Source organism: Anopheles merus, chromosome X, assembly GCF_017562075.2.
Source record: "Anopheles merus strain MAF chromosome X, AmerM5.1, whole genome shotgun sequence".
In the NCBI taxonomy this organism is placed as follows: Eukaryota; Metazoa; Arthropoda; class Insecta; order Diptera; family Culicidae; genus Anopheles; species Anopheles merus.
In genome coordinates, this window is record NC_054081.1 from 15,394,222 (window position 1) to 15,418,430 (window position 24,209).

At 49.1% G+C, this 24,209-nt stretch overlaps 4 protein-coding genes across 5 annotated transcripts; 3 read left to right on the forward strand and 1 right to left on the reverse strand.

Annotated features, from left to right (window-relative positions):
* Nucleotides 1–534: 534 nt before the first annotated feature.
* On the reverse strand, nt 535–3,366 carry LOC121598627 (homeotic protein ocelliless-like). The gene is made up of 2 exons (XM_041925744.1): nt 3,239–3,366; nt 535–2,818 (listed from the first exon to the last, which is right to left on the reverse strand). Exons 1-2 carry the CDS (start codon nt 3,262–3,264, stop codon nt 1,057–1,059), a joined length of 1,788 nt encoding a protein of 595 aa, XP_041781678.1. The 5' UTR covers nt 3,265–3,366; the 3' UTR covers nt 535–1,056.
* A 1,736-nt stretch (nt 3,367–5,102) lies between these two features.
* On the forward strand, nt 5,103–6,454 carry LOC121592445. Its single transcript, XM_041913886.1, has 3 exons — nt 5,103–5,282; nt 5,358–5,801; nt 5,885–6,454. The coding sequence occupies exons 1-3, from the start codon at nt 5,271–5,273 to the stop codon at nt 6,146–6,148; spliced, it is 720 nt and encodes a 239-aa protein (XP_041769820.1). The 5' UTR covers nt 5,103–5,270; the 3' UTR covers nt 6,149–6,454.
* Nucleotides 6,455–7,162: 708 nt separating this feature from the next.
* LOC121593318 (protein tweety) lies at nt 7,163–15,265 on the forward strand. Of its 2 annotated transcripts, XM_041915575.1 has the most exons (6): nt 7,163–9,168; nt 10,085–10,570; nt 10,659–11,041; nt 14,151–14,423; nt 14,632–14,736; nt 14,830–15,265. In XM_041915575.1, the coding sequence occupies exons 1-6, from the start codon at nt 9,025–9,027 to the stop codon at nt 15,167–15,169; spliced, it is 1,731 nt and encodes a 576-aa protein (XP_041771509.1). In that variant the 5' UTR covers nt 7,163–9,024; the 3' UTR covers nt 15,170–15,265. The 2 variants fall into 2 exon arrangements, with proteins under 2 accessions (XP_041771509.1, XP_041771517.1); XM_041915583.1 differs by lacking the exon at nt 14,632–14,736.
* Nucleotides 15,266–15,268: 3 nt separating this feature from the next.
* Nucleotides 15,269–16,354, forward strand: LOC121590053 (formin-like protein 7). The gene has a single exon (XM_041909408.1). It carries the CDS (start codon nt 15,269–15,271, stop codon nt 16,352–16,354), a length of 1,086 nt encoding a protein of 361 aa, XP_041765342.1.
* Nucleotides 16,355–24,209: the final 7,855 nt, after the last annotated feature.

The following is a 24,209-nucleotide window of genomic DNA, read 5'->3' on the forward strand; positions in this document are numbered from 1 at the left end:
TAACTAATCCGTACCTTACTAATCTCCTATGAGTAACCGAAATGAAACTTAAAGTGCTCGCAATGAGTAATATCAGCAAAGAGCTGAAGAAGTTCAACCTCCTAATAGCTAATATTAAAATTAAAAAAAGAACAAAAAGATCGTGGCTCGTGGAATGTTTTCTGCGATTCTGAGGGCAACATTCTACATCAATTTCAAAATGGCCTAAAATACTCCAGCTGAATATATGACATGAAAAATTATTCAGCGAAATGTGAGTAATTTCCCTATTGGAATGAGTCCACTTTTGCAGGGATCCCTTCTAATGTGCCCGAAATGCGCCCCAAAGCGACGAATTTAGGTGATTTATCTGGTCGTTTGAAAGCCCCGACATTCTGACGATGGTGAAGACGAGCAGGATATGATGATACACAAAAGAGATCAGTGTCTGAAGTGGGCATTCTCGAGAGTTCTTTGTATAACGGCTTTGTATAAAGATAATGAAAATCCTAAGGATCATGAGTACTTGCTTGACCTTTAGTATTCCAAAAAAGCAAATACATGGAGAGATACACAAACACACACTCACAACTGGTTGTGAAACAGGTTCGTCTAACACGGTCTAAATCTTTTTATTTTATCTCAAACCTTCAACTCCAACTACACACAAATGGATGACGTGTAGCGAGCATGGCACAGTATGGTCAAAAATTTCCCTACGTAACGTACACGCAAAACTAAAAAAAAGGTAACGCTTGAGCACTTGGTGGAGAACGCTTGATGGTTGTCGTCGGGAGAATAAATAGATAACAAAGAAACAAAACAGAAAAAAAAACCGTAACCCATTCACGCTACACGGGTTTGTGAATCGCTGGCGTGCTCTGTCGTTGCTTGGTAACTTGCTGAAGTCCGACCGATGGAGATTCACTGAAATAAGCCTTCACACCCCCACACTCAACCACTGTTCTGGCACTATTTTTTTGGTTTCGGAAGGTGCAGTTCCCTTCCTACTGGTATCTAGCTGTAAAATGGCGTTTCAATCATCGACACAAGGATTGTCGGGAATGGGGCCTGCCGTCAAAACTTGCCGTCATCCGAGTGTAGCGTGTCGAGTCCGTCCTCCACGTTAATGTGGATGTTAATCGGGCGCTCGAGATCGAGCAGCTCGGACGGAGAGCTCCGCTGCGGATCGTCCCCGCAGGTAGCAGCAGCTCCCGGTGGTTGCCCGCTGGCCGGCTCGTCCTCCCCCGACCCGCCACCATGGTGGTGGTCCGCGAGCGACGGAAAGCCGGACAGCTCATCCACCAGCACACCGAGGCTGTGGTGCCCGTGGTGATGATGCTGCACCGACCCAGCCTGATGATGATGATGGTGATGGTGGTGATGATGATGATGCTGCTGCTGCTGCTGCTGCTGCTGTTGGAGCGAACTCTTTTGCGCCGAATGTGTGCCGCACAGTACCTGCTGCTGCTGCTGTTGATGGTGATGGTGCTGCTGGTGTGCCGTTGCCAGCTGCTGATGGTGTGTGGACGGCTGCTGAAGCAGCGTGATCGGTTGATCGTTGGCGCCTGGTGGTCCGGACGCGCTCAGCAACGTTTGATCGAGGTTGAAGAGGGACTCGTGCTTGAAGCTCTCCATCGCACCGAAGTGGTCCACGTGCAGGAACTTCATCTCGTCCTCGTACACCGAGCTCGGATGCTGCTGCTGCTGATGGTGGTGATGGTGGTGGTGCTGATGCTGTTGAAGCTGCTGCTGCTGTGCATGGTGATGTAGCGACTGCGCGGACCCATCGTTTGAGTGTAGCGTGCAGCAGCCGCCACTATCCTGGCTGGCCGCACTGACCGTCCCAAGGCAGCCGTCGGCAGAGCTGCTGACGGAGGTGGAGGTCGTGGTGTACGGTGTGCCGGTGGGTGTGAGCTTCGTCGCGGACGAGGTTGTCGTACTGGCGCCGGTAAAGCTGTTCCACTCGAACGTCAAACTGCTCGACCGGCTGCCATCGAGCGAGTTCAGATGGTCAAAGTTGAGGTTCAGGAACAGGTTGGGCGACAGACGGCCCGGCGACGACAGCGAGCCGATCGTGAGGCGGGGCAGCTCCGCATCCACCACACTGTAGCCGGACGAGCTGACGACACCGGGGCCGGTCGGATCGTCCGCCAGCCCGAGTGTCATACCGTGCAGGGAACCGCCGTCGAAGGTAAGCCCCGAACTGCTCGAACTTCCCGGCAGCACCACATCCACCGTATCCAGCAGTGATGTTCTCGCGCCAGGTCCTACATGGTGCTGGTGGTGATGTTGCTGCTGCTGCTGCTGTAGATGATGGTGCAGTTGATGTCCAGCCTGTTCGCCCGACATCGCATCGTTTAGGCTTTTGCCCAACCCGCCCAGTGAGGCCACCGCTTGGGAATGGTGCTGGGACTTCAGTCCCCCGCCCATCCCGTGCAGCACCTCATCCGAAAGTCCCAGCCCATCGTCGTCCTCGTCGTCGTCGAGCATTCGGCTGCTGCCGGTCGCATCGGCCGCGTCAACCAGCAAGCCCACCTCAGATCCCAGCACCCCACTGTCGCCCGTTCCGTCTGCGCGCGGACAGGTCGTCGCTGCCCCGGTACTGGTGGAGAGCACGTCCTGCCCGTCCTGGTCGGGGTCGCCGCCGCCCGGTCCGCCACCGGTAGTCTTTTCGCTCTTGCGCCACTTGGCCCGCCGGTTCTGGAACCAGACCTGGACGCGCGCCTCGGTGAGATCAATGCGCACCGCCAGCTCCTCGCGAAAGAACACGTCCGGGTAGTGCGTCCGCTGGAAGGCACGCTCGAGCTCCTGTAGCTGGAGCGAGTTGAACGTCGTCCTGGAAGGCGGATTGAAGAAGGTTGCGGATTAGTGTGGAAGGGCGAGCTGTTTGAGGATGCACACTGTTTTGAGGTTTGAAGGTGCAGAGATGCGCTCTGATAGGGCTGGAGGTACACTGGAACACGTTATGCTCCAGTGTGGTCTGCAAAGGGTTTCTTCTAGGTGATTTCTGTGTTTCAGGAAGATCACTGTGAAATTTGTCATTCGTGCAAACTTCATAAGAGCGTGTTTTTTTGCTATAAACTGAGCACAAGGGAAAATCGATTGAAAAACTGTAGCAGAACCACACAGTAAGCCTATCCAAGGACTGCGTACAGCGTGCTTTTCGAAAACTCTTCATATCTTCCCCTTCCCATCACCGCCACTAATAATCACTTGCACATCCACGTAGTCCATCGTGTGGGCGTAGGTGCCATACCTGTAGCGGCGCTGCTTTCGCTTCATCACGGTGAACCAGAAGAATCCCTGGGGCGTATCGTACGGGATTCAGACGGCCCTGCGTCCAGCTGGTGCGATGTCTGGTGACCGTTTCTGGCCCGTCCGGTCGGTCGCATCGGATCGAACTGTGTCGCTCGCAGGCGTACACCGCTTCTACGATTCTCAACTTTGCCTTGTTGGTGGTGATGGTGGCGGCGCTGGTGGTGTGCACTGCCATCACCTTCCGCAGGAATCGATCGATCCGATCAGCGTGCGTTTTAGACGCGACGCGCTCTACACTGTACCTGTACCTGTCAGGGCAGAATGGTGGACGGGACATTGCTACGGCTTCCATTGCCTCCGTGAAGTGCTGGATGGGCTTACACCTGCCTGGAGTTCGCGTGTGTATGTGTGTGCATTCTTTGTCTCTGCCCGCGTCCCGTCCAGCCAGCCTTCCCGGGCGTCGTGGGTCGCGAGACATAAGCGCCTGCAGAGTGTCGAGTGGCTGCTCCAGTTCCAGTTGCCGCAGTAAGCCGACCGGACGGGGAGCGCAAATCGCCCTCCGATTGCACCGGTACCAATTGCAGGACCCACCCCGTCCCTCTAGTTCCAGGTAGAGCCCCCCCCCATTCATCCAATGCCTTGTTGCGATTATGTCCCGGCCCTCCTCCCCTGGCTTACTGGTTGGTCGGGGGGTTGACATCGCGCACCATTCTACAGCTTCTATTTCGCTCTACCATATTGAGGCTCCTCAGGTTCAGGGCTTTTGAAGGAATGTTGTAGCGTCCAGAAACCCATGCATGCGGTGTTCGAATTCCTTACAGTCCAGAACTCCCGTTTCCCCCACCCGCTCGCATCCACTCGCACTAGCCTGAGGTATGCGGGAATATCTAAAGATTTAAGTACCATTTTCCTGTCAGTACTTTGGGACAACAAACGAAAAAATAAAACAAATGTAAAAAGGAAACAATACAACATTTTTCGCCGCAGTCTCAGCCTGGTCGGTGTGCGTATGTGTGTGTGAGCGAGAGTATCCATTTCTCTTCCGCCCTTCTAGGGTTTGCACCATCAAGTGGTGTGGCGTGCCTTCACAGCTTAACGGCCGCCCCGTTCGCACCGCCATAACGGATGCAATCAGGAATTACTCGGCCTAGCCAAGTGATGCGACTTTACGCATCACGTGCATCTTCCGGGTTGGTGCGACGCCGATGACCTTCAGTTTTCAGGAGTAATGTTTCGTTTTTCAAACGCAATTGACCTAACTCCCAGAGCAACTTTACCATCTTATACAATAGAAAAGAGGCGAAAAACCCCACTGGATCCAAAGCCTCTCTAAACTATACAAACAACAACAACTGTCCAATAGAGATGTAGCTTATAGCTCGGAACTAGTTCAAAGGCGGTTGAATCGTTTTCCCGAAATACACGCGTCCCAGTCAAGGAGTCATATTACCGCAGTACACGTATAATAACTCCTCCACCAAGGGCATACATTTTATCAATGAGCAAACGTCATCACACCCACCGGAATTCCATTGTTCTTATTTCAACGCACCTGCAGCAAAACCGTTGCTGGAATCCGTGGAAAAGCGAAGACGAGTTCTGGTAAAAAGGCAGGAACAACAGGAAGTAGGTCCAATCCGTGCTCGTGTGTGGATGAAGATGGCGATGCACAAAACACAATGGTTTAGCTCCGCAATGCAAGGTAATCTTATATCGTGGCGCCATTTCGGGGGCGACCTGTCGTCCATTAGTAACCACTGGCAACGACGCCATCCGCTGGATGCACTCCAATTCGAGCTACGCAGCCCCGGCGTATTATAAAAGCGTAGCAAGCGTACGTGGACGCTGGTTAGTGGTACACCAGTTGTTGGCCATCCAGGTAATCTCCGTGCCAGGCCATCTTGTCGCTGGATTCACAGTGAATTGGACGCGGCGTAGTGATGAACTGGTGAAGCGTCTGGTGGAATTGGCATCGCCCAAGGAAGCTATTACAGGCTGTTGCATCAGGCTCTAGTGTAGCTCAACAAAACATGAAGTTAACGGTGAGTGCAGATGCATTGCTTTGCATTGGAGTGTGCTAAAGAAGAGCTACAAATCATTGTACTCCTGTCTCGCAGCTGGTTGTGTGTGGTTTTCTGTTCGGTTTGATATTGGCGCCCATCGATGGCCGACTAAAGTACGCGGAGGTGTTTCCAAGCGATGCGTTCCAGAAGCTCGGCGACTCGGAAGGTCCGCCGGTGCGTGACCCATCCGAATCTGGGCCAGGCAAGCAAACGGAACCATCGGAACCGACCGACGGGGGACCACTGAACTGTTTCCCGCTGGCCGACCGACTGCACAAGTACGACTGGGCCCGGTACTATCTGCGCCATCTGGCGGCGGGCTCGGCAAAGGCTGCCGGGTACTCACCGGCGTCGCCGGGCATCGCAGAGGAGCGCCCCGAAGCGGCGGACGGCTCCAGCATGGCCGGGTTCGTGACGCGTAAGCGTTCCGACTTTAACCGGGAGATATCGACCGACCTGTATGCCCAGTACCCATCGTCCTGTGCGTGCCAGACAAAGGTAAGCTCCGTTGTGGCCCCGGCGCTCGGGGGCATTATCAGGAAAGGTGCTCGGTAGATCATCCGTTTCGAATTCTCCCACAGTACGAGCTGCTCGATCTTGGCTACACGCACTTCCCGCGCTACATCGTGAATGCGATCTGTCAGAACCGGAGTGCCAACAGCCGGAAGTGTTGGCGCGGCTCCAGCTGCAAGGAGATCCCGTACAAGGTGCGGGTGCTGACCAAGCGGTCGGACAACGAGTCGGGCGAGCAGGACCACCACTCCACGCTGCTGCCGGAGCCGCTGCGCGAGTACTGGCGCTTCAAGACGGTCACCATTGCGGCCGCCTGCCAGTGCTCGATCTGACGGTCCACCGTGGACGCCCGGGCTTTCGGTCGCATCGATCCCAGCCCGGAACGATAACCGGAATAGGAGGGCGTTTCAGCGGTGCCGTCCTGAGGTTGCTCCAATACACTGTCAACTTGTCCGCTACCCAGGCTTTGCTTTTACTGTGCCAAAAATGTGAGGTAGGTCTCCGTTTGCCACTCGACGTCTGTGAGGTGTGTGTGTGTGTGCGGTGTCTTTCTTTTGGGAAGAACGGATACCACTAGAATAATTATCGTGGTCTTCTTAATAAAGCAACCTGTCTGATGTGTCTCATACGGAAAGATACGATCATGAGTCCTCATTACTTGCGTGACGTCTTTTTGGGTTTGCTGAGTTGTCTAGCCACTAGGAGGGTCTTCCCACAAGATGGACGATAGCAGCAAATTGATTGCAGCACCTTACCCCAATGTTGAATACAGTTGGCAGTGAAGAGGTGTGGCAGGCTCGTTTCGGTTTGGAGATCGTAAAGCGTAAAAGCGGTACACCCCGGATAATAGGGAGCCGTCGTCGCCGTCGGCAGAGCAGCGAGGGTTGAGAAACTCTGGGTGCTCGTGCTCGGGCTTTTCCAGCAGATCCTATTTTCCAGGAGAGTCATTTTGGGAAAGCATGTGCTGTTCTGAGAATCAACTCAGAAGAGAGCTTCGCAGAAGTCATTGTCTATGTATGTGTTTGAGCGAGAGAGTGAGAGTGTGTGAAAGGTCCTTTACCCTACAACTCCCTTCTATGCAAACAAAAACGACACCCCTCTATTCCTGTTATCATCCCATGGCACTTCCCGTAGTTTTCCACTCTCTGTTCTCACTTCCGTGGCCGAGCCGGGTATTCTCGCAATCTCAACTGCCATAGACATGGTCTGCCTGATGTCTCTCTCAATTTCCCGCTCATTCAGCATTGTTCTGTCTGCTCGCTCTCCACACCTTCGCCAGCTCTTTCGTACTCTCCGGCAATTTCGGCGCGTACGCTCTCGCGGCCCGAGTTATCCTGGCACGGCAGGCAGGCAGCACCGACCACAGTCCAGACTTCCAGGCCCAAGCCAGCGTTCGCCGTCAGAGGATGACGAAAAAAGAAAACAAGGGTGTGACCGGAGCATTGAAGGCAACGCCAGCACGACGACGACGTGTTTAGTGCATGCGTTTAGGCGAGTACCGCACGGTTTCTTCTGGTCGGTTGTGTTGCCTTGGGACGTTGGGACGCAAAACGTGCAAACGCACGTACAAATTCGTGACACGACCGTCGGTTGTGCACGTACGTGCGCGGTGTGCTGTAGTGAATGAAAGTAGGGCAGAGCGTGCAGTCCCCGAGCAGTACTGTGTTGCGTTCAACTCAGCAGAAAAAAGGGGTGTGATTTGTGAGCCAGAACCTTGTAGAAGACGCGCCTGGTGAAAATCCTGCAGGAGTTTTTTTTTATCCAGAACTCCAAACAAAATTAAAATTGGAGTGAATTCGTGTGCAACAAAAAAACGTGACAGAACAGCACGAATCCCGTGCGTTGCTCCCTGCGCCCTATTTCGCAGCCGTGCAAAAGGGAGCGGAACGGCAGGAAGGGACTGGAGTGAAGAAGCAAAAAAAAGGACGCTCTGCTCACTCTCGTTCGTTCGCTGTCTCGCACAGACGCGCCTCGGGTGCGCACAACAAAGAGCCTGGGTGCGTGTGCGCGCGTGTTTATCCTTGTGTACGTGTACCGTGAGTGTGTGTGATAGCACAGAATTTGCGTTTTTGTCCTACAGGAGTAGAAGAAATATACAAGAAAAAAAATACACACACCGTCACCTCCCTCCTAGACCCTAGCGAGTAAGTCCCGGTGATTCATCCGTCAAAGCTGTGGGCGATGGCGCACGAAGACTGCTGAGACCCCGGGGGGGCGACAACCTTTTTTTGCGGCGATGCAGTCGACGGGCAACGGCAACGGTGGTTGGCACGGCACGCAATGCCAGTGAGCCGTCATCGCACGAGAAGCAGCAGAGCCTTGTACCGTCGTCGGGTGTGGGTGTGCAGCCCGTACAGCCGTTCCCAGTGGCCGAGCATCTGGGCGACAACCCGCGGCGCGGAACCAACTTCCCCGGAGGGTCGTCGGGGCAAACATCTGCCCGGCAGCCCGCGTGGACATTGAAGATCTTGAGCAGCAGCAGCGCAGGAGGGCCTCCGCTTATCGTCATCTCACACAGGCACAGTGAGAGAGGAGTGTCGTTTGTGTGTATGTGTGCCGAAGTAATGGCACTGCAGTGATAACTTCAAAAGCCGAAAAGCTACCAAGCGAGAACATCTTAAAAGCGTTCTCAGACAATAGAGGCATAGGCACAGGGGGTTAGGTTTTGCTCAAGAGCAGCCTCTTCAGCGTTCGATACCGTCGCCTGGCACGTCTCGAACACCAGTCACCCAGCGATCCCAGGGATTTGGTGACGCACTGTCTCCTCCCTGGTGCGTCATCGGGAAGACATCCGTTGCTCGCTCAGCTCAGGTCGCTCTCCGCGGTACATGAAGACGTCGTGGTACCTCCCCCGCGAGTACTGGCAGCTTCAAAAACAGCAAAAAGAACGGAAGTGAACTCCCGTAGTGTCCCCGTAGTGCGCTCCCGAACCAAAGGTGGCCGTGCGGTTTTGTGCGGGGCGTCCATCATCCATCAGCTCAAACTCCGCACCATTCAAACTGGGCCAGCGAGGGGACCGCTCCTCTCTCTCTCTTTCTCTTACACACTTTTCCCCCTCACTCTCCCACACAAATCCCAACTCTCCTTCCCCTCTCTCCTACATCAGCTTCAACCGGCTGCATTGAAGACGGCCAGCACAGCGCGGTCTGCCCCGGTGTAAAGGGTCGCTAGCGGGCGGCGGAAGCATTCCTAAACCCCGGCCGCCACCATGGGCTACCTGGGGATGGCCGAGGACGACGATCAATATCGGGTGCCGCTGATAGCGAAGCTGCTGCACGCCCTGCCCCACTACAACATCACCTTCCACCGGATCAACAACACATTTCGCCCATCAAATGATGTCTATCTCGAGGTGATTAAACTTGCATTGAACCGTTTTTTGTTGTTGTTGTTGTTGTTGTTGTTGTTGCTTTTCTTTCTTACCGTAGAATGTGAGTATGCGCGTGTGTGTAGAATAGAGAGAGGGAGATAGAGAGCAAGCATGCGAGTATGGTAGTGTGGTAGAGCGAGAATATGCAACAATGGTTGCCCGCTATCTCGGGTGGTGGCGTGCATTATCCTTGCATTATCCACTTGATTTCGCTTCTAGAGCGCCTCAATTTCTGCAACCCGTACAGCGTCTCGTGCTTATTAGGTGCTTGAAGGCGCTCTGCGAACGTTCGTTACATCTTGTAGTTCGTTGTGCGCTCAGGGCACTTTCTGTTACTCTTTTTGGTGTTTTATTTTACTACACATTTGCCTGCCAAGAGAAAGTGGATGTGGCAAATGATGATACCGACTGTACCTGCTGCTAATGATCTCATTTGGCAGGTTGCCCCCTCTGGGGAGGCTGGAGATTTGCATTTTGCAATAGGGCGTTGGTGCCCGCTTTCTGACAATGCTTGGCACCGCAACGACGACATATCGCGGTCTAGCCTATTTCGCGAGTGTGATTGATGGTTTCTCTGCGGCTGTGCCGTGACGAGCAATTTAATTCCATTCCATCCATGTCTTTTTGGGTCATTTGTTTTGGGATGGGAACGGTTTTTTTTATTAATAACAATTAATTTGAACTGAATGGCCTCATTCATCTCTTTCAGTGAGAATGATGAATGAATCGATCGATCGATGAACGATTAGACGACCTCATGTTCACACATTTGTGTCCTGTTGAATGTCTGCTTCAGACTGTTGGAACTTACATTATATGTCTCTTTATCACTCTCACTCACTCTCTCTCTCTCTCTCTCTCTCTCTTATTCCTTTCGTATTTTTACCACCAAATCTAGAGCCTCGGGATCCTCGGCTCGATACCGGCCGCTCTGCTGATAGTGTCGCTGTTCGGGTTGCTGCTTTATCTGCTGACGCGCTGCTGCGACCGGAAGCCCCGGCCGGCCCACTCGATCACCAGCCTCAAGGTGACGCTCTCGATCGTTACCGTGCTGTGCTGTGCCGCGATCGGGCTCGGCCTGTACGGCAACGATGACCTGCACAACGGGCTGCTCGAGGTGCTGCAGGCCGGCCGGAAGGTGGACGGCGTAGTTTCGTCCGTGCGCAACCAAACCTTCATCCTCGAGAACACGCTCACGATGAAGATCCAGCAGCAGCTGACCGAGCTGGAGGACATCTTCGACCAGAAGACGAACAACCAGACCGCCCTGGCGCAGCTGCAGCAGGCGCTGCTGACCGCGAAGGGCAACATTACGATCGCGAAGAACGCGGCCAACGACATCCGGCGCCCGCTGGTGGGCCTGACCATAACCGACTTCCTCACGGTAAGCTCTCTCTCCCTCTCTCGCTGTTTTTCTCTTGAGCTTTAATGAGTTTGGAATGTTTGTTTTTTTTTGTCTGGTCTCGGTGCAGAAAGGAGACCAGTGGGAGTTGATACGTTGGCCCGGCACGGTCGCCATACTGGCGCTGCTGCTCGTCCTGTGCGCGGTGCTGCTGGTCGGCGTGGCGCGCCACTCGCGCTGCGCCCTCATCCTGTTCAGCGTGTGCGGGCTGCTGGCCGTGACCGGCTCGTGGCTCATGTCCGGCCTGTACCTCTCGACCTCGGTGGCCGTCGGCGACCTGTGCAACGATCCGGCCGACTTTCTCGTGCACCAGGCGCCACACGAGCTGCCGGCCGACATCCTGCTCTACTACACGCAGTGCGATATCTCCCGCTCGAACCCGTTCACCCAGCGACTGCGTGAGTCGCAGAACGCGATCAACAATGCGCGCAACGCGATGAGCACCGTGTCCAAGTGAGTTTCATTCATTCAATACATTTTATTCATTTATTACTTTCACAGTCTGGCTTTAAGGTTTAACTGAGTATCTTAACTTGACTTGAATATAATTACAAAAATGCAAGGTCGTCGGAAAAGTCACAAATAAATACATTTATATACATACATAAACAGAAAGAGAGGTTAGGAAGACTGTTGAAAAAAAAAAGAGCAGACGAGTGGAAAGCCTTTAAAGACGAGTTAAATTCAAAAAGATCTTGAAAGTAGTTTAACCACCAGAAACAGGACTGCAGAGGATCGGAAGTCACTTTCAAATGTGAAGCAAGATGTAAATCTACATTTATCTTACATTTCATCGAAGATTGAATTCATTTGAAATTAAAAACTATTTTGATGAAAATGAAATATCAGCGTGATGTGGAATAACTTCTTGCACGTGTTGAAAAACAATGTTTACATTAGGAAGTAACTTGGTAAACCCTGTATGACAAAACAATGTCTAGAGGAGAACATCAACGGATGCCACGGGAAGATACATATAGACATATAGACGAATATAGGCAAGCAAATCGGGAGTATCAATAGAAGAAGCAAGTAACCCGCCAATTCCCTTACTTAATTCCCAGGACGTCGCTGGCTTAATGGGGCCCTTCACGATTCTAGTCAGTTTTTTGTATGGAGTTTGACAGTTGGAGGCTGAAATAATGTAAACACTCCATACAAAACCACACAAAAAACTAGCCTGCAATTTTCAATCTAGATTATTCTTGCCTCAAAGCTAGAATCAGATTCGAGTGCCTGCTCGAAAACACAGTGTTGTTTACATTTACCCTAAGGTGCATCAAAGAGATGACGTGGTGGAATCTAAAATCAAAGTGTATGTAGTCCAGGTGGTCTCATAGCATGTTTTTCAAATCCAAATTTGAATATCACTTTTTAAAAAAATGGGTGAAAACTTTTGTTCAAATAAGCTTTCTTGAGACTTGACGAATACTCAAAACACTCTTAAAATATTTATTCATAAGCAGAAGCGATAAAAATCAGCCTTCTAAATTCATACACCTTGGGATAAGCCCACCTGTATATTATACTCAATTAGATAGCTGCCCGAAAACTGCTATACAATGCAAAAAGCGGACAGGCTGAAATTTCAGCCTACGAACTTACAACGGAAAGGGCCCCAATGATGGAAAAATAAATAATTGTAGTAGCGGTCATAGAGAGGGAGTTGCGTATAGCCAAAAATACATCAACATATAACCCTGCTGAAATGTCTTTGAACATTTTGTAAACTAGTGCATCGCTCAATACTAGGAGAACTCCATGCCATAGTCCAAAATTGGACGAACTAGATTGCAGTAGAGAGTTCCTAAACAGGAAAGATCTCTAAAATCAGGTGAAGCTCTGAGTATAAATCCCAAGGATTTATTTGATTCAATTATTATATCCTTCAACTGTTTTTTGGAGATTAACTGGCAATCAAGTGTAGCACCAAGGTCATAAATAGAGGTAACACGAGCCAGAGATACATCGAGTAGCTTATAATCGAAGGCATAAGGACGAGTAAAATGGACATACAGTTAGCAGAACATCATTCAACTAATGAATTTAGGATGAGTTGAAGTCTTTCACAATCAGTACACGAAGAATCAGAGGAATGAAATTGATGTCATCCGCATATTTATTTTCATTCTTTTCATAAATGATGTCTGTTCAATCCTTTTGTCTTATCCCGGCCATCTCCTCGCGCAGATCGCAGACGATTTGAAAATCTTTCTTCCAATTGCCACTGAGCGGGATCGTCTCATCTATTGTTAACTTCTTGTACTGCTGATGTTTGTCCAACTTTTTAAATGTGTGTTCAGAAAAATGCTAGGTGGTAAACCTTCCTCGTGATCGTAGTTCATTGATACATCATTACTTTTGTTTGGGTACGCAGATAAATCGTGTTAATATAATTCGACACCTACTGTTTGACGACGGACTAATCTTTTCTGTTCCTATAGATAGCGTCATTAGCAGAGCTAGCCAAATTCTCTATCTAATAATTCGCTCAACAGTTGACTTCAATGATCCTGCTTGCTGCTTTAAAACTTTGTATGTTGCTTTAGTTTGTCCTCTATTAGAATATGCCAGCAAAATATAGAGTCCTACCAGTATTAGAGACATTACTCGACTTGAAGGTTTCCTTTAAAGGCTTGACAGTCGGCTTGAAAGTCTCCTTTTACCCCATATGCAGTCCGTTGTCAACTTATGGGATGTGATTCTTTAGAAAAAATACGATATATTACTCAGTCTTGCTTTACTGCTCGTTTGATCCTAAGCACTATCGATGTTTTTAACCTAATTTAGCTATTTATTATCTCTATTAGCTATCCGCACACGTCGAAGCTTGTACTGTCATACAGGGTTTTCCAAGTCATTTTCGAAACATTGTTTTTCACCGCGTGCAAAATGTTATTCCACATAACTCTGATATATAATTTCCAATAATAATAATAATTGTTAATTTCTGCAGCATGAACAGAACAACGGTCTGTTGCCATGGATTTTTTTAACGGGCTTTGAAGCTTTGACCTGTTGACAGTTGAAGTGTTGAAAAACAAACTGAAATTTTTTTTAAATTTTATGATGAAATATCCAAGTGATATGGAATAACATTATGCACGCGATGAAAAACAAAGATAACATTATAAAGTGACTTGGAAAACCCTGTACCTTCTTTCCGTTCCCGTTTCCTCTTCTCTCACTTTAACCACTTCCTAAATAGCGCAATTTTTGCTTCTAATAGGAATTAATCTTCACTAATTCATGGCGTTCAAATTAATTAAGATAAAAAAGTAAATAAATGAATGAGTAATTAAATAAATAAATAAATAAATAAATAAATAAATAAATATAGAAAATGGCCATCTGGAGGTAGAACATTATAGATTTTGTTGATGAATAGGGCAATCAATAAGTTAAGTTTAACTCTAAAAAATTGATCTTTTAGAAAAAAAATAAGCCAAGTTATCATTGTTGTCCCAAAGCCAAGCCTGAGCTGGTGGAGGGGGTTCGTCGTCTGCTGCTTTCTGTTCTTTTGCATTAACGTACTTTTTCTTCCGTCCGCTTCGCTTCCTAGGATCTCGCCCGTGCTGTTTAAGAACGCCGGCCTAGCGCCCAAGCTTGGGTCGGTCAACGCGGACATTAAGCTGTGCGAGCGGCTGCTGACAGGGCTGACCGCGCTGGTGGACTGCCGCGCCGTCCACTACAGCTACCTCGTGGCGACCCGCGGCCTGTGCGAGTGTGGCCTGCTCGGGCTGGTGCTGATGCTGATCGCCAGCTTCATGGCGGCCATCCTGCTCACCATCATGGTGTGGGTCGACTCGCACACGTGGATCTACATCCGTAAGAGGTAGGTTGCGCACACGGGAAGCGGGGAAGGGGAACATAGTCATTTTCATGAACCGGATTGGGAAAATTGGGGAAAATTTGACAACAACAACAAAAACAAAATCATCCCATTCACACTACCATCCCACCATACCCACCCCCATCTCGACCCACATCGGGGCAATGGTTTTGTGCGCGTGTGTGTGTGTGTGTGTGTTTTTCTCTTGCAGAAATGATTATGCGCAGGTCGAGGAGCAGTCGTACGTATCACACCAATTGCATCCACAGAGCCATCCAAACATGAACACTCGCACACTCCCACATCATCCCAAGGGGTAAGTCGCGCGACCAGTGGGCACCCAAACGCTCAACCCTCCCTTTTCTCTCCACCCTTTCCGCTCTCGTTTCGTTTCATGGTATGGGTGCAGCCCGCCGGTCATCAGCGGGTCGCACACGATCGCGCATCCGGGCCGCAGCGCCAAGCACGACCTGGGCCAGATGCAGCAGCAGGCGCAGCAGCAGGCTCAGCAGCAGGCGCAGCAGCAGCTGCACCACCAGCAGGCCCACGCCCAGGCGGCGCAGCAGGCGGCCCAGGCCCAGGCCCACATGATGCACCATCACCAGGCGATGATGCGGGCCGGCGGCACCCACACGCTCGGCCGGCTGCCGTCCCACAGCAGCCCGACCCACCTGCACGGCCCGAACAACGGCAAGTACGCCACCCTCAGTAAGCACTGCAAGACGCTCGACGCGAACGACTTCTACTGAAGTTACGCCGCCTGTAACGATAGAAAGTTCCATCCACCCGCCATGCACCCGCAGCAGCACTATCACGCCCACAGCCACCCGCAGCAGCAGCAGTTGCAGATGCAGCAGCTCCAGCAGCAGCGTGCGATGCTGGATCCGGCGACGGCGGCCGCCGCCGCCGCCCACCATCTCCATCTGCACCAGCAGCAGCAGCAGCATGCCGGTGGCCACGCTCATCCCGCCCAGACGATGACGATCAACCGCAAGCTGCACGGGGCGGCAGGGGTCCCGGGGGCCCACCCGACGCTGCCCCCGGTCTACGGCGATGACACGCCGCCCCCGCTGCCACCGCTGCGCAACCCGCAGAAGGCGCTACTCCCCCAGCCGGTGGCGACCGCCGCGGGCAGTGACGCCTGCACGACCGACCCCGGGGCCGGCACGGACAAGCAGATCTACATCTACTCCACCGCCAAGTACGGGCGGTACGATCCGAACGGCAAGACGGCATCGCAGCAGCAGCAGCCGCAGCAGCCGCAGCAATCGCATCCAGCCCCCGGCAAGGGTGTGGAGGGCGGCCCGGCCGACAAGGGCAGCGCTGGCGGCAAGAACCCCAACACCACCACGTTCAGCTCGACGCCCGGCTACAGCAGCAAGCCGCTGCCGTCGATCATCAACTGCCCCCTGCCGGACATACCGAAGGGGGTGGCGGGCGCCGCGCCCACCAGCAAGGACGACATCTACGTCAAGCGCAAGCTGCTGACGGACCACCCGAACGGCAGCAAGTTTGCCACGCTCAAGCCGATCCCGGCGCCCAAGATTGAGCCGAACGGGCTGAACGGCAAGCACACCGGGGCCGACCTGGCCGCCCAGCAGCAGCTGCCCCCGCCGCCGCCGCCACCGCCCCTACCGGTGACGGGCGGGTCGTCCGGTTCGTCGGGCGGCTCCTCGTCCGGGTACGGCACGGCCGGGCTGACCACCTCGCAGATCCAGTCGCTGCCACTGCCCCCGCCGCCGCTCGAGCTGCAGAGCGACCCGGACGATCCGGGGCTGCGGTTGCCACCGCCACCGACGAGCGAGGAGCTGCTGGAGAGTGGGGCGGCCGGCCAGCCGAACGGGGACGGCGTCCCGAACGGGGCCGACACCTCGGCCCTGGCGGACAAACCAGGGCACGACGAGAACAGCTTCTACGCGGTGACCGAGCTGTAAAGCGGCTGAAGTGCAACAAACAAACGAAAAAAAAAATGCGGAACAAAACAAGGATGGAACTCTTTAGGGTCTTCACTGCCCGATTGTGCCCTTGGGCGGGATGCCAATCGGTGGGCTAACGAACAACACAGCAAGACACCTACTATTGTTACAGGCAAACACACACGACCACGCAGGACGAAAAACGGAAACGAACACAATAATCGACCGGAAAGCGACGCGGCAGTAAACGAAACCGAACAAATGCTAATCGTAAATATATATAGAAACACACACACACATACAGACAGACACACACACACACACATACACCTTAGCGCTGTAGGAAAATTGTAAGAGTGGGTCGGTTACTAGTGCGGTAAGGAGAATACTAAAGGTTAAAACAATTCTTACAATTAGTTGCTAATGCTAGTGTTTTTGGGGCGGGTGGGGGGAAGCGCAGGGCGAGGTGCCAGGCGGCAAACCCTTTGCGAACCCGTGCGAATCGTGTACAGAGCGGTCGTGGGATCCATCGTGTCAGCGGTAGGCTGTGGAGCGTGTTTTTGTTGGCGGGGAAGGGCCGCACTAGGTTCGTGAAGGATTTTTGCGCCAAACTTACGCCTAACTTTGGTGCCATTTTTTGTTTCTTTTTCTTCTGCTGCACAGTTTAAATCCCATTCATTTAGGATTTTTTTTTTTCAGAAAGAAGTTACCAATTTTCGTGCTGAAAAAAAAGAAAAGATTTGCTTATTGATATTGATGCCTACTAAAAGATCAGTTCAACTTGCTGTAACAGTGCTCGAGCAAGCCATAACGGGAGGGTTTTGTTGTGCAGATCGCATACTTTTGGTCGCATCGTTTGCCGCAACTACGCCTGAAAGTATGCAAAAGCGTCGTTTGTGTCGCTGAGCTGTTTGTTTCGCAGTTTGGCTTGTTTTTCGCTTCTTTTCCGGTTTCCGGTGAAAAATGGAGACAAAGTTATAGGAAAGGTCCTTCACCGCAGCAAGCTGACACGCGGCCAACAACTAAAAACAAAATAGTCGAATTCATGTAGCGAAGCGCAAAAACACTCGTAACACACTTATCGTACACATTACCGTAAACTACTAGACTACCCAGTAAGGATTAGGGATATTTGGCGGATGAGGCGGACAAGATAACGGGGGGAAGGCAAACAAGAAGACACACACACACACACACACACACACACACACACACACACACACACACACACACACACACACACACACACACACACACACACACACACACACACACACACACCACACACACACACACACACACACACACACACACACACACACACACACACACACACACACACACACACACACACACATATATATATATATTAACACAGGAATTGGAGCGACTGTGGAGCGAGTCGACCGGGCAGGAATTGTATGCAAATTATGAATTAAAAGGATTGAAAAGTATCAAACACGCGGCAACTGGGCATTACTACAACACACGGCCAGGCCTGCTCTGTGTCATGGGGCGATCGTTCCCGTCTTAAGGAAGGATAGTTTTATAGAGATATACAAGCATATTAGTGGTAGAAACGGTACGGTGGCGGCTTTCGTTCGTATGATTTCCTTTCCTTTGCTTTCAAGTTACGCTGTGGTCCTGCCCGTAACCGGGACTTGGTGTGAGAGGTGCAAAGAGTGAGGGTGTCTGTTCGTGGTTTTGTCGTTGTTTTTCGTTTTTTACATCTTTCAACTAGCCTGCTCAGTTTGTACGTCATAGCTTAAAGAGGGGAGTTACCGAGGAAGTTACCGGGGCGCAAGGGATGTACGTATATGTAGGCGCTGTAAGTTAACAGATCCCCATCCTCCCTCACCCCCCACAGGACAGACACGGAGCTTGGGAGCACAGAACGTCGACCGATAGGCAACGATTTTACAATCACTCGCAAACCAATTCGTCGTATCAACAGCAGCATTCGGCTGACTGTATGCGTACCTAGCCTAATTGCAAACTGCAAACTTTTGTTTGAACGACAGTGTCAGTCACGCTGTTACCCGAAACGGCTCAAAGTGTGTCTCTCTACACGCAAATACGCAAAGAACAACAACAACCGCAACGCTACTCGGTGTACTACTGGCACTTTACTAACCAAAACACACTCACACACATACACAAAGCTCGAGTATGTACGTATAGCACGAAATAAACCAACGGCAGCACTTACGCGTAAATCCACGGAAATACTAAATCAGGTGACGGTTACCTCGAATTTTCGACAGCAGAAGTTCGGAGAAGGTTCGACGATTGAGCACGGTACCTTCTACTCTTTTGTGCAGCGCACACACACCCACATACACACTCTCTGCCTCTAGCAGATTACTTTTATTGCGATACAGTCTTTCCTCGAGTTACATGAATTTTTAATTGTGACAGTTCATATTAGTGATGTGCTCTCTGGAGCACAACCACGACTCCGATCCGACTGCGACTATTGTTAGTTCGATTCCACTAGTTAGAAAAATGGGAACCACTGGTTCCGTCCGGAGTCGTCCGGAGTCGTCCGTAGTCGTCGGAAGTCGTTCGGAGTCAGTGTCGTCCGGAGTCGTCTGGAGTCGTCCGGAGTTGTCGAGAGTCAGCTGAAGTTGGTCGGAATCGTTCGAAATCGACCGGATTCGTCCGGAGTTGATCGGAGTCGACCGGAATTGGAGTCCGTCGGATCTATAGAAGCCGTCCGGTGCAATGTGCTTGTGAACAGGCATTTCATTTCGTTGTGTTTTTTGTCTTTCACTTGGCGTGAGTTCTTTGTATTCAGGCCTTTGTTTCGCAGGCCTACTCCTGCCGACTCCGGATGACTCAGAACGACTCCGGACGACTTCAGACGACTAAGGACGACACCTGGCGATTTTGGACGACTTCCGATAATGCTGAGGAGACCTACCTTCCGGAGTTGGTTCCGAAATTATCGGAGTCGGATTGGATGTGTCTCCGGATTGTTGCCAATTTTATCCATCACTAGTTCATATGCTAAATCAGTACAATTTTCTCCAACAATTGTCAAGTGCAAAATAAATTGCATAATTGTTGAAAGTTTGAATAATCGAACAGAAATAATCGAATTTTCTGTTAGGTGTAATTTGTAATATTGAATTTGTAATTAAATGCATACACATACTACATTCAATTGAAAATAACCATTTATCAACAATATTTTGGCCGAACTACGTGATATTTGAGTAACACGAATGTCTCCAACATGCATTATTCGCGTAACTCGGGGACAGACACTACTGTTTACCTCTTTCCGCTCTTGCGTGCTCTAAGTACACTAGATCGAGCGGTAGTAGCTGTTACCTAGTACACTCACCATCACTGGCTGGTGTACGGCACGCGTGATGTACGGCAAACTTCACTGCCGGATGTGCATGTGTGTTCTATTGGCTGGTGGGGAAAGGCAGGAGACGAAAAGAAACGACCAACGAAATACTGGCCGGTAGATTAAAATGCAATTAAAAGACACTCACACTACTTACTTTTTAACGAACCTACCAAAACCAAATAAAAAAAATGGTAGAAAAAAGGCTGATAAACGAACAAACACAACAAAAACAACAAAGTAATGGAAACTTTAATTGCTCAACATCGACCACGGATGGGGAACAGATGTGTAAGTTGCATTTTTATTCTCCCTGATGAAGGGCCGGAAATGGGCCAGGGAAACAATCAAGCTCCAACAAGTGCACAATTTTACACCTCGAACAAATCTACACCTTCGCAGCATACACACAAACACACATCCTCTTCATCATCATCATCATCATCTTTTTACTTCAACCATTGAAGGTGGTTGACTGTCAAGGTGAGGAGCACGCTTCGGACTACTACACGAAGATAAGTGTGCGGATGTGGTGGGTAGTAAGTATCGCCAAGGCTATAGGATGGCAGGGAACACATACATAGAGACATACATACACACACACAGACACTCAAACAGGCAGTAAACTGAAACAATCGCTACTCTTAGTATCCCACAGACTGTTGTCAGTAGGGCAGGTCGTGCGGGCTCTTGTGTGTTTTTTAACAGATTTATTTAGAAAAAAATCAGATTTCTGTATGTGAAAGTATATGTGATGTTAGGCTATACTATCTTGCATTGTTTTTTGTTTGTTTTTTTAATTTACGTGTTTCAATCATTAGTTAACTAAGCTCGCTGAAAGATCACTGCTCTCGGTACTCGATCAAATGCCAAGATTTCATGTAAGAAATAATTCAGGTGGGACTTTTGTTTCTGTTGAGGCGTACATTTGTAGTATAAAACCAAAAACAAAAATTAACAAAAAAAAAAAAACATACACGATAGGAAAAACAAAAAACAAAAAAAGAAATTAACATAATTTATAGACTTGGAGAGGAGAGCAATATTGCTTACTCCCCTATCTCATATTGCTGTGCTGTATTACAACGTGTCTCGTTTGCTAAAATATTTCCTTACTGCGTTATCTCCGTTTGTGGACCGCCCCTGTATTGTAGTTGAGAAAGGAACAGGCAAGCATGTAAATTTAAACATAGACGAATCTGGGAGGGTAGGATAAGAGGGCAGCAAAAAAAAAAAAACATACAAACACATACAGTAAGCATGAAAAGGGATGTATGAGTTGAGTGCACATACACACATTACATCAAACAGCATTAGAGCATGGAAGAAGACACACTCATTGGACAAGCCCGGTTCCCCAACCATTATCGTCAATCAGCGAATTACAAAAGTTCGTTTCATTTCCTCGCCCCACGTTGAGGACGGAAGCGACTAACAGTAAAGCAAAAACAAACAGCATTTTTCATCTTTAATATACATAGATATAAAATAACGTATATAAATATATACTATATAAAAATAAAATAACATCACAAGCTGGACATGACATTTCCTGTCGAAAGAAATCAACAGTGGATGAGAATATGTAGCGAAACGCATTCCTACACACACAAAGCGGAAGCAACGGATTAGTAAAAATTTACATAAAAACACGAAGCATTCTGAAAGTATGTTTGTAGGCGTGGGAGGGAGCAGATACAGAAAGGAGATAACAAACAAATTGATAAGAAGGAAGATAACACATCAATGCGTTCTTTGGAACCCTCTCAGTAACCCTATTAGTGAAAACGCCAATTGAAGCGTAGAGGTGTATTCTCGCAAAACATGTATTATTTCTGGTAGATCGTCCAGCAAATCCGATACCAATGCTGAACGCATGTATTCGTTACACTAACAGCAGAAAAAATGTTCTCATACTGAAGGAGAATAAATGGAAATTAATTAAAAAAACAAACAAAAACAAAACAAAAACTCAACAGGCATAGAAAGATCAACAATTTGACTGAAATAGAAGAGCGAGAAAACAGTGAAACCATTCATATAAAGTAGCAAAACATATTGGCTAAAACTGCACATCGAACAGAACATTGGAAATAAAACCAGAACTCTCTCTCACACACTCACTTACGCTCGAAGACGCATAAACGCATTTTTCCGACATGGAAGTCAATAAACGACAGTTGATTGTACCAAGGATACAGAGGAAGAGGACAGGGTAAGGAGAAAAACCGGAACAGTACTACGGCAACTAATCAATAACTACGAAGAAACAATACGAAACCCCATGTGAGCATTGCTGAAAGGAAAGACAAACCATTAGCTTCTCTGGAAAGGTGAGAGGAAATGGTATAATGATTTCAAATAAAAAACGAAAACTAAATACAACACCGTGCTTGCGCCAATGAGCTGCGGGGGTTTGTCGTTTGTTATTATTTTCCTTTCGTTCATTTGACGAATTGCTTATAGAAGGAACCGGGACGGTCCGAATCGACTCACCCATTGATAACCGCGAGTTTCACTCCCCGTGAAAATCGGGTCACACAATAGGCTCCCGCACACGTAAAGATTCCTTGAACACGAATCTTCTTCTCAACACTAACGAAAAAAAAAAAAATAATAACAGACCTTTCTGAATGCATGACACGACAGGAATCTTTTCCGGAACAAAACAAAATAATTTTACACAATTAAACGTCTTCCTCTCTCTTGTTGGCCTGCTCAGGATAGAGCACGTCGTCGTGACATGGCCCGGTCAATTAAACAATGATTCTCCAGGATGCTCGGTCCATAGTTGCAGCCTCCCATACATGTAGAGCTCGATCTCCGGCAGGTCTCACTTTACCTGATCCAGCCATCAAGTTCCCTGTGCTCCCCTGCGCCTTAAGCCGGCATAACATGCCCCAGCCTCAGCGTATCCTGCCAGCCTTCGCCACCATAAGGATGGTCGGTTCGCCGTACAGCTCAGCAAGCTCGTGGTTCATGCTTCTCCTCCAAACTCCATGCTCGAACACACAGAGCGTTTGCATCCTACGCTCGAATGGTCCAAGACTCACGTCCATAGAGGACCACCGGGCGAATTAATGTGCGTTATATCTCACATTTCGTGCGAGTTTGAAGTCTTCTGGATCTCAGCAGTCGGTGTAGACCATAGTATGCACGATTCCCCTGCATTCCCCGTTGTCCGAAGTAACGACCGTCCCAAAGTAGCAGAACTCCTTTACTACATCGGGATTGTGGCCGTCAACTAATACACTGCTTCCCAGATGGTCTGAGTCTCCGGCAAGCAGAAACTTTTGCTCATTTTCCAATTTTACTCAATAACTTGGATTAAAATTTTCACGAAGTTACAGTCAGTGCAACAAAAAATCATCTAGATCAGCAATCGGCACAATACGGCTCACGAGCGGTATGCGGCTCCTTGCTTGGTTGTTACAGTTGGCATTTTTACTCTTGGTGTATCTATTTGGCTCTTCACATGAAATTGGAATAGCATTACTGCTTTTGACTTAATGTAATCGGAAACATACGGTAAGTACAAGGAAAAAGGGTTTATTTTAAAATCGGACGCAAAAGTTAAATATTATTGCAAGAAAGAAATATTCAAAGCATGATGGAGAAAATCGTATCTTAATCGTATGTATAACATATCCTTACCTTTTTAGAAGGAAGTAAGACATGTAGAAGACCCCATTGCTTCGTTTGATCGGTGTTTCGCTATTTTCCTGACACCATTTGTGTATGAAACTGTCTACTAGGCCAGTGCTCTCGAACCTTGCTAACTTAAACTTAATTAACTTGAAAGGTCGTGGACCTCTTAGCTTTGAAAACTCATTTGCTGCGGCCCGCAATTTGTACAATTTGTAGATTTAGTTCAAAGTTCTGGATCAAAAATATGTTTAAATCTTATACTAAACTAAATCTTATTCTAGTAAGATTTTCTTGTACAAAAATAAATTCTTTCGCTGACCACGTCTGTTGACGCCACGGACTACAGGTTAGCGACCACTGCACTAACCAACCATTCTTGACCAATGTCAATCTAACGGAGGGAGTGGTGTCCAAAAACCAAATATCAACCCAAGAATCTGTGCATATAGCGATAGCCAATTAGTTAAGGGGTAGAAATGGGTAACATTCTGTCGGTGGATCATTCATTATATCTGGTCATTGTATGGCTTGAAAGTATGAGTTGTTACTAAGTTTTTTTGAAAGATTGCAAGTAATATTTCCAATGTAACCAGTAACCAGTGAATAATTTTTACTGTTCAATTTTTACTTCGTCCTCCTCCACGGGGAGGACCTTCACTACCACCAAAAGTGGTCCAATTTGGTAATGAACATCATCTAATACAGCATTTCATTTTTTTTAAACAGCTCTCTTAACAGATTGAAACAAGTTTAACACGCCGAGATTCTACGGCCGTCGGTTAGTATGGCGAAAACAGACTACTAAGCGGCAACATCTCGTGTAACGGTTACATCTTGGAGCCATGATAATAGAGCTCATTGATGAAA